The 13375-nt window shown below is 40.1% G+C and overlaps 1 protein-coding gene across 22 annotated transcripts in view; it reads left to right on the top strand.

Annotated features, from left to right (window-relative positions):
* Positions 1 to 13375, top strand: part of ablim1b (actin binding LIM protein 1b) — a 94142-nt gene that overhangs the window by 23460 nt on the left and 57307 nt on the right. For 20 of the 22 annotated variants that reach the window (XM_049464607.1, XM_049464605.1, XM_049464604.1 and 17 more), the window contains exon 1: positions 3525 to 3786. The exons of 1 other annotated variant lie outside the window; for it this stretch is intronic. In XM_049464607.1, coding sequence (XP_049320564.1) covers positions 3540 to 3786 — 247 coding nt within the window. In that variant the 5' untranslated portion in view covers positions 3525 to 3539. Of the gene's footprint in view, positions 1 to 3524; positions 3787 to 10673; positions 11125 to 13375 lie in introns of those variants that run through there. One more of the 22 variants, XM_049464600.1, reaches the window with a different exon arrangement.

The following is a 13375-nucleotide window of genomic DNA, read 5'->3' as shown; positions in this document are numbered from 1 at the left end:
TGCAAAAACTTTTAAAGGATCTAGTTTTATCTCCAGCACTAACCCAGCACACCTACTGGAGCTACAGTCTATAAATGAACACACATTCACACACTGTCCTGTAGAGATGCTCTCAGGATGTACAGAGAGACTTCATGAGTTAAAGTGAGAAACTTATGAGAAAGTGCTGTAAGGAACTTTACACAGACTTTTGGGTTCATAGATTCACTTATTTTATTGTTTTATTTTCGTTATATTATTGAGTTCCTTTCTGACCTGCTGCTGATTTAACACTAGCTATATCTTTCCCACTGTGAGACTAAACAGATGATCTGATCTTAATGAGTTAGGGTTCTGTATCAGTTCTGTGTTTTAGTGCACTGCTGAGTTAAACACATCAGCTCATGAAATAACATCAGTATTAAAACGCGGATCTCTGCATGGAGATCTGTGTTACTCTGGTCTGCAGAAGCTGAAAGATTAGTGGTGTTTTTACCGGTAATGGAGTCGCTCCACGCGGTTTACACGTTATCTTGTTTTTCGCGACGTCAAAAGAGAAATATATCGCCTCTCCCCTCTCTCTCTCCCTCTCTCCCTGCTGAACTCTGTCGAGTTAACTTCCAGTCGAGCTCCGTATCGACAGTTTAATTCCGCGCGGCGCTGCTGCAGGAAAGGGCGGGTACTCCACCTTCGCTAAAGTAGCAGTGATTGGATCTCTTCCTAACTGGTCCCTACCTTTCACAGACCTAAATCAGTCTGATTGGATTTCGTCCCTGCCAAACATTTTCGTCTCGTTTTTATTCGTTGACCAAAATGTCAGGTAATTTCGTCTCGTTGTGTGAGCATGGAGCCGCTGTGAGCCGCTGCCCCTCCTCCCTGTGTGTGTGTGCAGCGAGACGGGAGGAGGGGCAGACAGTTCCCCGTCATATCAGAGCGTATTCACCGCAAAATGTTATTTGCGTTTTGTCAGTGTTGGATTGGAAGAGCAAAAATAGGAAAGTACCGCAATGTAACCCTTTTATTTTAGCAGAGTAACTGTAATCTGATTACCACTTACTGAAGCAGTAACTGTAACGGATTACAGTTACTTATAATTTGTAATCTGATTACGTAACGCCTTTACATGTAATCCGTTACTTCCCAACACTGGCTGTAGATCTTCCTTACTGATCATAACACATAAAACACAAGCCCTCTAAATACCTGGCCCCATCCATTCAGGGGGAATGCTTTATCGGCATACTTGACGTCAGTAGAGAGTTACCTTTTACCTTCTGGTGTATTGGTTTATTATGTAACTCGCATGACATCATGCACCTCTGCTCTATCTCTAAAACGTGAGACCACCACAGGTCTTTGCTGGCTGGTTCAGTATGATGTGTAGCGTCGTCCATCCCAAATGTCTCCTTGACTAAACTGTCCATTCTTGCTCTTCCAGTTCCTTCAGGGGTTACACTGGACCATTGTATGTTTGATTTGTTTCAATACAAATAGCAGGGGACAAACAGAGCTGAGGACTGGTACTGTAATTTGACAGAAATTTAGATTATTTTGTAATAAAATATGTGAACTGTACTTTTACTGTAAAAATATTATACTTGCTGGAATCACTGTGTAACCAGTGGAGCTGTGCTGTAAACTCTGTGAAGGTGGTTTGAGACAGACTTTTTATAGGAGAAGGATGTGGGTCTGTCTGGCTCCACCTCTGGTCTCTATTGTAGAGACTTTGGTTGAATATTTGTGATAACATGGCAGGGAAATTTGGCTTTATGTCTATAGAACGGAAGAGAATAGAACTACCATGTCAATACTACCATGCTGACTATATCCAGTCGTTGGTGTGGGTGGAGGAGTGTGTGTGTATGTGTGTGTGTTTTGTTCTGAAATATCATTTCCTGTACCTCAGTGACTCCCTACGACAAATCTTATGCATATCCTGCTGATATGACAAATATTATATGACCAGTGTAATTACCCGGCTGAATAGGGTCTCCAAGAGAGTTGATTCAACAATTAAATTCCTTCTAGGTATTGCTGAAGAGATGCTTCTTTACAGCCTTGCACAAATCATACACACATAAAAGCGGGAGCCTGTTTTAAAATGAGACTATCCACACAAGCAATACAGCAAGTCTGTAACTGTAAATCCGAAAGGGCCACGGTGAAGGTTCCTGTCTGAGGTCTTGGTGAAATGCCAGGTTAAAGAGGTAATACCTCTCTTGCCTCTGGCTGAAGTTAGTATAGAGCCTGTATAAATACTTTGCTTTTCCTGGAAATTTAATCTTCTGCTCTTTTAAATCAAATTATTTTTAACAGGTGCACGACACCAATGCTGCATTCTTCATCATCTGTTACCTGATTTTTTTATGCAGAAATATTCAGTGAGTGTTTTAGAGTAGCTACAGGTATTATAATTACATTGGCTTTGTTGAATAATACGAGTTAGCTACATGGAAGTGACATACCATGAACACCAAACGCTGTTGTCTCTTCATTGAAAAGGAAATCCAGAATGACCACAACAAGACTGTCAATTGGGTTAAAGCTACTTCTGGGGATCATAGTTGCAAGGTTAACAAAGGCTAATACTAGGCTATGTGCAGAGGAGAGTTGAGCCTCCATCTTCATTGAAAAGGAAATCCAAGATAATCTGGTGGCGTAGCAAGTTAGTCATGTTAATATCATGTTAGAGTCTGAGTAAAACTTTTCTCTTATATTATTTCGTCCATCATGGATAAAGTGCTGAACAGGGACTTTCACAAAGCTTATCAGTCACTTTGTAGGGCTAAATTGATTGTTGTACTGTATTTATTTTTAGATTTATATCAATTTAATTTTCATGTGGGTCACAGAACATTTAGTGTCCAGTTAAGTAGGGAGTTCGACAAGTTTGTAAACCTTGGCCTAATCACATTTTGCAAAGCAAAACATACCGCAATATCTCTGATCCCTGCTGCATGTTTAGTTATGGTCTGCAGAGGTATAAAGGACGTGATGTTCTGTCTGGTCAATGTAAATTGTAAATAAAGCCTGCTGGGTCTTTTTGTTTACCTGTGCAGATGTGGATGGCAAATGGCCTCATCTAGACTTCGGATGAAATGGCTGATGTACTTTATAATGAAAAACAATAATAACCCACAAAGATGAACTTTGTAATCTTCTTAAAGATCCCACAATTTGCTGAAGCCTGGGCTTTGGTAATATCTCATTTTTCATAATGCCGCTGGGTGAACGCAGTCTGCCGTGCTCCCGGTCATCAGTCGTGACTCCGGCTGGCCCAGGTGCTCTGTTTTCCCCTCCTGGGAAGATAATCACTAAAAATACATCAGCCCTAAGCTGCTTAAGGCGAGCAGGAAGGAGCTCACAGCAGCGGCTCAGGACTGCTTCACCAACAGCCGCAGCAGCCCTTCCCATCCCTGGAGCTCTTTAATCTGCTACCTGTGGCTCTGGTGTCCTCAGACTTGATGGTCCCACTGTTGGGCGATCCACCCATTGTTGAGCTGGTCCTGTGTAGTGGCTTCTCTGTCGACACCGAATAACCTGCAGTAGAAAGCGTGACCATGCCCAACCTGCCCAACCTCAACAGCCTGGGCAAGCTGTGTGGCTCGGGCCGCAGTGACGACTCAATCATCCAGGACCGGGCCAGGCACAAGAACTCAGTGCGCCGCATGTCCATCATCGAGGATGGAAACATAGCTGAGGTGCTGTACCTAATTCCCAAGCAGTCCATGACGGAGCAGCTTCCCTTCCTAAACCCCAGCGAGTATGTGATCCTCGAGAAGATGGCACCTCCATCCATGGGACCTGGTAAGGAAGCGTAGAAATCACAATGGAATACAGTGTCTGAGAGAGGAAAGAGTCAGTGTGATTTAGGATTGCCAATAACCGTCAGCATTACTCTGATAATTCTTATCTTCCCAATATTGCTCATAATGGGTTTTATGTATTATGCTTTATATAACTGGATATTTGAAGTCTTTGAACTTCTGAGCATGAGGTTTGTTTGAGGTAAAAAACTGATTACTCAACAGATACAATATTGATAGATAGTAAGGACAGCTTTTTATAAAATGTGTTTTCATTGATATACATTTTTATACATTTTTGGTATCACAATTCTTTTGTGGTTATTTGAGTTATATCCCATAAATTTCATCTTCTGAGGCTTCAATTAATTTCTAATTATTTTGAATTTTTAGATTTAATAGGATCTTCTAATGTCTGTCTCCATGTAAATAGTAGTGACTTGTGAGTTGTGAATCACTCCTTCTAGTTGTGTCACGCCTGATCCTGTTTCCTGTCTGTCCTCGTGCACTGTCCCCCGTTGTCTGTCTCTCTGCGTTTCTGTCTCTCTCTGTGTTTCTTAGCCTCTCAGTGTTTCTTTAGTCATTGCCCTAGGTCCTTGTATAGTGTTTATCTCTGTTTGTTTCTAGTTCCCTATATTTATACATCTCTGCCTTGTTTAATTTTGTAATTATTCAGTTCCTAGTTTATTTCTTTGTTTATCTACTCCTGCTTTGTTTGTTAGTTATTATCTATCTAGTTTAGTTCCTTATTGTTTTCCTCGTTTGTTTTTGTCAGCCTCCCTATTTGTTTGTAGTATATATTTATCTTCCTGTTTATTTTGTTATTTTCTAGTTCCCTGTGTTTTCCCTAGTTTATTCCCTTGCCCTGTTTTAGTTTATCCTGCCTAGTTTTATAGTCTCCCCGTTTGTTTATCTTTAGTATCTCTTGTTTGTTTGTTAGTTTTAGCTCACCTCTGTTTCTTGTTTTCCTTTGTTTCTTGTTTACTTGTTTATTTGTTTATTTATCATTAATCTCTCTCTCTTGTTTATTCCTAGTTTATTTTTCCAGCGTTTGTTTAGTTTTATGTTCTCTAGCCTCCCTCGTTTGTTTAGTTATTTTGTTGTTACGTGTTTACTTCTCTCTTTGTTTAATAAACTCACCTTACCTGCACATACGTCCGCCTCCACGTCTCTCTGCCTGGGTCAACCCTGACAAGTTGGTAAATATGTAGTACAATGGCACATCAAAAAGATTCTAGTACAGGCCGGGACTACCAGTGTAATTTGCTTTATGACTTGTCTTTAAACATAGTTTTCTTATAAAAGTTTAAAATGAACTGGGACAATTAGGGAAACATATGCACCAGCTGTTAACACAGGACGAGGCAGCAGTCAGGGTTTGTGTGGGATATGCAGCGTGTGTTTTGGAGCTGGATGCAGCTCTTCCCTGCTGACCTTCTGGCAGGCTTATGGCTGCTGTGAAGGCCACTTTCTAGAACAAATCTGTTGATTAATCTGCTGTGGTCATGGAGGCAGTGTCACTCCTTTAGATTCCGTAATCCCCACTACCTTTAATGCACCTAATTGATTAGAAGTTTAAATGATACTTTTTATGATGTATTAAAACTAAAATCATGTGTTTCACAATAGGATTGCTGAGGATGTTTGGTTGAGATATCTCAGTTTTTAAAACTGAGCATTTATTAATTCACATACTTCTAGTCAAAATTTGGCTGGTCCAGAGCTTACCCAAAATCACTGGTGCAAGGAAAAACTTAACATGAAGCGTCTAAAAGAATAATAATACTATTAAATAAAAGCACAGTGTGTTAATGATTGTGACCGGTCGCATGTGGCTCAAATTGTCCATGCGTACAGCCAAGTGACTTTGATAGATCACATCCAGTTTTTAACCAACAGTATTTAAATTAGCATTAGCTATAGAAAATACGCCATAATATGGCAAAAATTCTGACAATAAAAAATAATTTCTATCATAAAATTATTGATATATATATATATATATATTTTCTTCAGTCTATTTTGTTTTAGTTTACTTTTAATTGTTCATATGCATGCACCAAAAATATTATTAATTTACACAAAATCATGGTCTTGGTAAATTAGTGTTGCTAGATTTTTTTTGTTTCCACTGAATTTAGGTCAAAAATATTTATATTTTTTTGTATTGTGATACATTTTTGTAATTACAGAGAGTTTAAAAATCCTGCTAAATGATTTGCTTAAAAAATGTAAATCCTGGTACTATGCATTAAAAAGTATTTGAGTAGCAGACTCTGTCACTGCTAATGCATTTTGTCTACGTGTCAAAACATGATAAATACTGTGGGAACGTAAAAATGAATTTAAGTATTGTGATAAAATTATTACACTATATTACCCAGATCTATAAGTGTGGGGTTACGTAAACCAATGGCAGAATACTGTTTATATCAATAACAGAATAATATTGTATCAACCAAAATTTAGAAATATGTTATTATATATATTTACACCTCATTATATATATTTACACCTCATCTACATAAACTAATATTTATTTTCTCATGTCAGGCAAAATATTGTTACCCAGAAATACCGTGAAATGTATGGGATGAAATGTATGGGATATTATTTAAGGGCCAAATCGTACACCCCTAATGCCAATCCAGTATATCCAACTGGTACAACATTGGTGACACCACCTAAAACTATCCCATTTGACTGGTTGACTTGCTGAATTGTGGTTGGCTGCCTCTACACTGGTGTTGTTTGACTCAAGGTGCAAACTAAGGTCATGCAGCACATAAAGAGAAGTTTTAGAAGCAAAAAACAAGCATGCCCTGGCTCCCAATGTACTTTGACCTTTTGTACGTTGGCTCTCGATCAGTCATACTCGTTCTATCACAAACTCTGAGAAATAAAAGACAGAAAAACTGAAAACTAATCCTCTTATTGTATATTCCAGCTTCAAACACGCTGAGGACCAGACCATTCAGATTATGCACAATAGTCTTGGGATATCATTAGCTACATGTGCAGCTGCATAACAAACGCTACTGCTGACAGTGTGAGACATGCGTGTGGATTTGTCTTTGTGAAAAGCAATTCAGGATTTTTATTGCTGGTGACTTTGCTTGCAGATGTCAGCATTTTTGTAGTTTGTGAGAATGGTAACGGTGAGGTGAGCTGTGTGCAGAAATAGTTCTGTAGTTCTGTCAGGGTTGATCGTATACATGTAAATGTGGATTCCTGCATTGTATAATGTAGGTGTGTAATGGTGCACAATAGGGATGGTTTACTCAGCACCATGGTTTGAATCTAATGGTTTAATATGTGTATGGTACAACTGTAATAAACAAAACAGAAAATCATAAGAGTAACCCAAGTTAATTTTTTGCAAGATATAGACTGTTCCATCAATTGTTCAAGGATTCAAGGATTCAAGGAGATTTTATTGTCATTCGCATCTTATGTGGTACATGAGGTGGAACGAAATTGTGATCTCACGATCCAGTTTACACCCAAGAGCTGTTATTAATAGATATATAGATAAAAGTACAATAAAGGAATACAATAAAAATAGAATATACAAAATAGTTAAAGATAAATACCCCAAAATGAAATAAATAGAAAGAGTAGACAGGTTGCAGCAACAAGTCCAGAGTGCAAATGTGCTATAGCAGCATGAAATGAATTAGAGCAGTAGAAAATAAGTGTCTCAGTGCGGGTAAAGTGACCGTGTTTGTACAGTAATTGCCCTTGTGTGTCAGTGCAATTGTTAAGAGGGATGCAAGTTAGAACTACTAGAATACTAGAAATCCTCTAATAAAACTGTTTAGGCACTTAGACTTCATGAAATGCAATGCTAATTTATGTTAATTCTGAAAAAAAGCACTAAACTACATTTCAGGGTTTAAATGTTTGATATTAAGGTAATAAAATGAGTCAAATGTACTGTATTTTCTTGTTAGTTTCATTTGTTCTATGCAAGCCTTCTTAAACCCCATACTTGTTATTTCATGTTATTAAGTTTTTCACCCAATTTCCATGCAGTAGCTGGGTTTTGTCCCCAAGTGATGCTACCAGTGCTAGAAATGTGAGCTAGCACATGTTTCCTCTCAACTGCTGTTAAACCTCTCTGGACACCTGAAGGTGCCTGAAGGAGCACAAGAACGGCTAATTCTGTTATTTTAGCTACTTAGCTATTTTTAGTTAAAATGGGAACTCCAATTAAACAAATTGTGGTAAAGCCTATCGAACACTCTGTGACTTTTATCCTGATGTTTAGATACACATTGTTTAGCATCATTCAGGGTCGTGAGGTTAAAATGGGAACTCCAATTAAACAAATTGTGGTAAAGCCTATCGAGCACTCTGTGACTTTTATCCTGATTTTTAGTCAGACAAATCTTTCTATCGGATTCAGAAGTGATTGGTGCACAGACCTTCTGGCAGTGTTAGAGCAGCAAGGTGTCAATCCAAAACCTGCCAGTCAAACTGATCCCACCCTGATCAATAGCCTTCTGATATTTTCAACCATGTTGGATTTTTACAACTGAAACCTCTAGTGTTAGATGAACAATAGTTTTGCAGCTGCACCTCTCAGGAGTACCCTGATTTCAGCATGTTTTAATCAAAATGTGAGTACTTGAAAAAAAAGCAATGAAAATTGTTTTCTGAATGTATTACATAACGGACGTTTGACCTGGTTATAAGTTATTGTTGAAAATATGCATTTTTGCATTCTACTCCATTCCTTTATTAAGCTTCTGAAAGCAGTTGCCAAATACAGGCAACATCTAAAGCCAAGAGCACACAGTCATAGCCAGGTCAGAGCAGCTGGAAGCATGTGGAAGTGTTCATCATAAAACCTGCACATCTACTGAGGGAGCTTTAAAATAATATACTGTATGTGACAAGATTGTTCAATTTTAACCATTTACCTTTTTACTGTTTGATGACCTCCAAAAGCAATTAATATACACATTAAGAACACTAGTAGAATTGTGTGTATGTGTGTGTGTGTGTGTGTGTGTGTGTGTGTCTGCGTTTGTGTGTGTGTGTGTGTGTGTGTGTGTGTGTGTGTGTGTGTGTGTAAAGCCACATTTTAAAATTAGCACCTGCTCTCTCATGGTTCCCACCCCCATGTTTCACACACAAACCCATCCATACACATTTACACACACACACACACACACACACACACACATGCTCACACACATTCATCGTCTATTTGAAATTCATCTTGCGTGTAGCTCATCATCTCCTCTGACACCATCAAACATGCCTGCTTCAAAGTAGACCTCAGTCACTCTGCATTAGCTCTCACTCAGAGTGTGTGTATTGCAGCAGAGAGTGTGGCAGACATGGGGGAAACAGGAGTCTCAGCCAGTCCCAGCCACCTTTGTTTGGTAGTGTTTTGGTCACGCTGAGGCTGCTGGGTAATTCCTCAGCGTGGCCTCATTCCCTCAGCACACGCTCACCCTCCAGAGACGCCAGTGCGCTGGGCCCTACATTAATAACGCCTCTCAATCAACTCCCAAACTCAATTGTTGGCTCAGTAATCCTATAATCTACCGCCATGCTGCCAGAATAGGCCAGAGAGAGGCCTGGCAGAGGCTCAAAAACTTCTCTCTCTTACATATAGTACAGCACATATGGCCTTATATATCAACACTGCTTTATTAAAACCTTGTAACTCTGTTTTTTATAGTTCTATTTTTAACATCATTTGAAGACGCCAACTGTGCAACCCTTTATTTTGCTTTAAGGTTCTTGCCAGGTGGAGCAAATGAAGTAGTCAAACATTACTTACAACTTACTACATGGTTTTTCCTTCTTCTACCATTACTTCTACTAAAAGTTCCTAAATTAAAGCTAAATTACTTTCCGAAAGAACATCTACATTTATATTGCCAACAGATAATTTAATGAGTCTCCAAATGAAGTTCCACACATAATGCTTAGAACTGTTTGTGTCACAACTGTGTATGAAGTGTAGACAAGTGTCAAAGGTTAGTATGCTCAAAATTTGCAAACTTAAAACTGGTTGTTTGTTTTAGCAGGGCTTTGATGGACCTTCATTCCAGAATGCAATGCCAAATGGAAAGGAAGGGGCTACTTACAGCTGGTAAAGTTAAAAAAGTGGCAAACAAAGCAAGTGCAGGAGAATAATTAAATGTAAATTAGCATTGCAGTGATACTTCACTTCTTGTTATTATAAGATGGGTTAATATTTTGCATAACAACTTTTCAACCCTACTCTAAAAGTACAGATGGAATGTGGCCTACGTGTTTAACTCATTCGTCCAGTGAATGCAAACACACACTTGTGAGCACACAGACAGTGAGCTTACGTGCACGGAGCGGTGGGCAGCCATTGTTGCAGCACCAGGAAAGCAGTGTGGTTTAAAGGCCTTGCTCAAGGGTGTAACAGTGGCAGCTAACTGAACCCTGGTGTTAAATTCACAACCTTGTTATCGATGGCCATGTGCTCCAACTGCTGAGCCACCTTATATATATTGCCTAGTATATATAATATATGTATATGTATATAGGTGTGCGGTACACAACTGGGACAAAGTCTAAATCAGAACTTGCCAATTTGCTTACTGAGGTACACACTGGAACCTTGATCTTGTGCTAAACAATGAGGAAGAAGAAAAAGAGACAGATTTACAACTAGTGAGCAGAGAGAGGAAAAAGAGAGGGATGAAAAAGAAGTAGACAGAGTAGAAAGACAGAGAGAGAGTAGTAGCGAGTATTAAAGGAGTCACATGTGCACAGCCCTCCCCTCTCTGTCTTTTTGAAGAATTTTAAGGTGGTGTCTCTGACTGGGAGGGATTATGGCTATGGAATCTGCATTTGTCACACACAGCAGCTGCAACCTGGTTATTTCAGCACAGCGAGGGCAGAGTCCACAAAGACACACACGTTCACACACACACACACACACACACACACACACACTGGCTGGGAGAAGGAGGGAAGGCTTGAGAAACGGAGGCTAAGGGAGCAGCCCCTCAGAGCCGGGTGACTTCTCCCTCTCTCTGGGAGGAGCAGCTATCTATCTCTTCTACCTTTCCTTTCCTTTCATCTATTTTTCTCTTTCTTCTCTTCTTCTCATCTATTTTCTTCTCCCCTTCTCTCTGAGTCTCTCTTTGCCTACCTCTCTCTCCCTCTCAGTCTCTCTCCCTCCCTCTCTCTGCTGCCTCTCCCTCACTCTCTCTCTCTCTGGACGGGTGAAGACACAGTGAAGGCAGTAGAGCAGCAGCAGTTTTCTTCTCTCTCCAGCCCCAGCAGCAGCAGCAGCAGCAGTGTGAGCAGCAGGAGCCAATGGTCATGGTGAAGGAGAAAGGTAGCCGGCATAGTGCTTCACACCACACCAGTGGGGTGGGGGACCTGAGGCAGCGGGGGCTTTAGGGAGAGAAAATCAGGCCAGGCAATATGTATGTGTTTGTGTGTATGTGTGAGATTATGGAGGAGAGGATACTTCCTGCCTGTGGAGAATGTGTGTGTATGTCTGTAAGTATATGGATGCAGGTAGGCTTGTGGATTCGTTTCTGTGTATATTTAGCTAATTCTATTGGTTGTTTCTGTTGGGTGTTGTAATCTGCGGCTAGCATTATGACAGTCAGTCTGAGTAGTAGTAGTGTTAGTAGTCTTAGTAGTGTCTGTGTGTTTGATTATTGTCTATCTAAAGTCTCACCTGAGAAGATCTGACCATACAGACTGAAGTAGGCTACTGCACTTGCATGCATTGTGCTGACCCGGCCCTCGGTTTATATTTAATCTTATGTATGTGTATGTATATGTATGTGTGTGTGGTGCACAGTAGAAGCCCTGTCTGAAATCTCACAGCTCTCTGATGCGTGAAACTGTGCCGGTGATCAGAACAGAAACAGCTGTGGGGGGGGTTCTGGCGGCCCACTTCCATCTCCACAACACCCCTCAACACCTCACCTTCTCCCACAACACCTGATTCTGACAGCGCTGTCATTTTCAAGCAGAGTATCCTGACCTAACACAGCCAAGATTTCTGCCTATGGTTGAAGCACAGTCCCAGTTTAGGAGGGGAGACACAGTTTACAGTTTTCCTGCTAGGATATTATGTAAGGCTATTTAAGGATTGAAAAGCCTTTGAATTATTTACAGAATGCGGGAAGTGCACACCGGCTCGCTGTGTAGGACAGAATGTTCAGGATTTCATTCAGAAAGGGGAAGCTATTCAGAAGCTAACCCCTCCACAACTTCGACAGTTGAGACAGGAACGATGCCGAGGGGACGCAGAGGGAATGCTGCGCATGTGTTTTGAAAAGTAGATCATGATTCGGGAAAAAATGCGCCTAAATGATCTGTTCAGAAGGAGGGGGTGAGAGAGAAAGAGAGTGAGAGACACAGAGACAGAGAGAGAGAATAGACTCAATAACGTATTTAGCCCACCACTGTATCCATGGCAACCAGGCGGCGAAAAGTGGTCCACTGCTGAGGCCGTATAGTCTGTGTGAATCATAACCCAAAAAACCTATACTGTTTACGTTAATCACACCTGCAATATACCCACACACACACACAGACTGCTCATACGACCTGACATTTGACATATATAACATTAACACCACCTCTTCTTTCCACACTATTCACACTCATTGTCCATTTTATCAGCTTCCCTGAGCATACAGGTGCACTTTGTAGTTCTTTAATTACAGGCTGTAGTCCATCTGTTCCTTTGCATACTTTATTAGCCTTCTTTCACCCTGCTTTTCAATGGTCAGGACCTTACAGGATAAACCAACACAGAACAGCTATATCGTTCCATTATTGGCACTGCAGTGATACAGACATGGTGGTGGTGTGTTAGTAGTGTGTATGAGCTGAACTGTATGAGTAGATCAAACACTGCTCACTCATTTAGATAATCTTACTTTGCTGGTCCACTATGTAGAAGTCTAAAAGAGACAGAAACGTATTTGTTGCTGCAAAGTTTGTGTTGGTCATTCTCTACTCCTTTATTGTTGGTTAAATTGTATTGCCCTATGGACACAGTGAGTTGGATATTTCTGGTTGCTGGACTATTCTCAATCCACTGAGGTGTTTAAAAACTCCAGCAGCACTGCTGTGTCTGATCCAAGCGTTCCAACACAGCACCACTAACATTAACACACCAGCACCATGTCAGTATCACTGCAGTATACCATACTACAGCCATAAAACTGTTGCCTATTCTTTTACTTGTCTTTCATTTACTCTAAGGCAGTCTAAGGAAGTCACAGTCTTGTAGATCTTAACCAATCAGAACACAGACTGAATTGGCTTTGTGTGTATATAACTGCAGTCTGAAGAATCCAGCAAATAGCATACGTAAATTGCAGATTGCTGAAATTGTTGTTTGTTAATATAAATGTAACTGATTCACTGATTCACATATACACATATATTCACATTCTGTGCTAATCTTTTTCACTGTAATACATGGAATCACACTCAAGTTATTTTTTAATATATGGAATATAAGGCTCATATAGCATTGTTCACATCTGGTATGAAATTTGCAAAGAGCCATGTCTAGTGCATGTGTTATCTAGTTTCAAGCCTTTCAGGCCAATCTT

The sequence above is a fragment of the Astyanax mexicanus genome, chromosome 15, assembly GCF_023375975.1.
Source record: "Astyanax mexicanus isolate ESR-SI-001 chromosome 15, AstMex3_surface, whole genome shotgun sequence".
Lineage (NCBI taxonomy): Eukaryota > Metazoa > Chordata > Actinopteri > Characiformes > Acestrorhamphidae > Astyanax > Astyanax mexicanus.
Note: the sequence above shows the minus strand (reverse complement) of the source record. Positions and strands in the feature narration are given on the sequence as shown.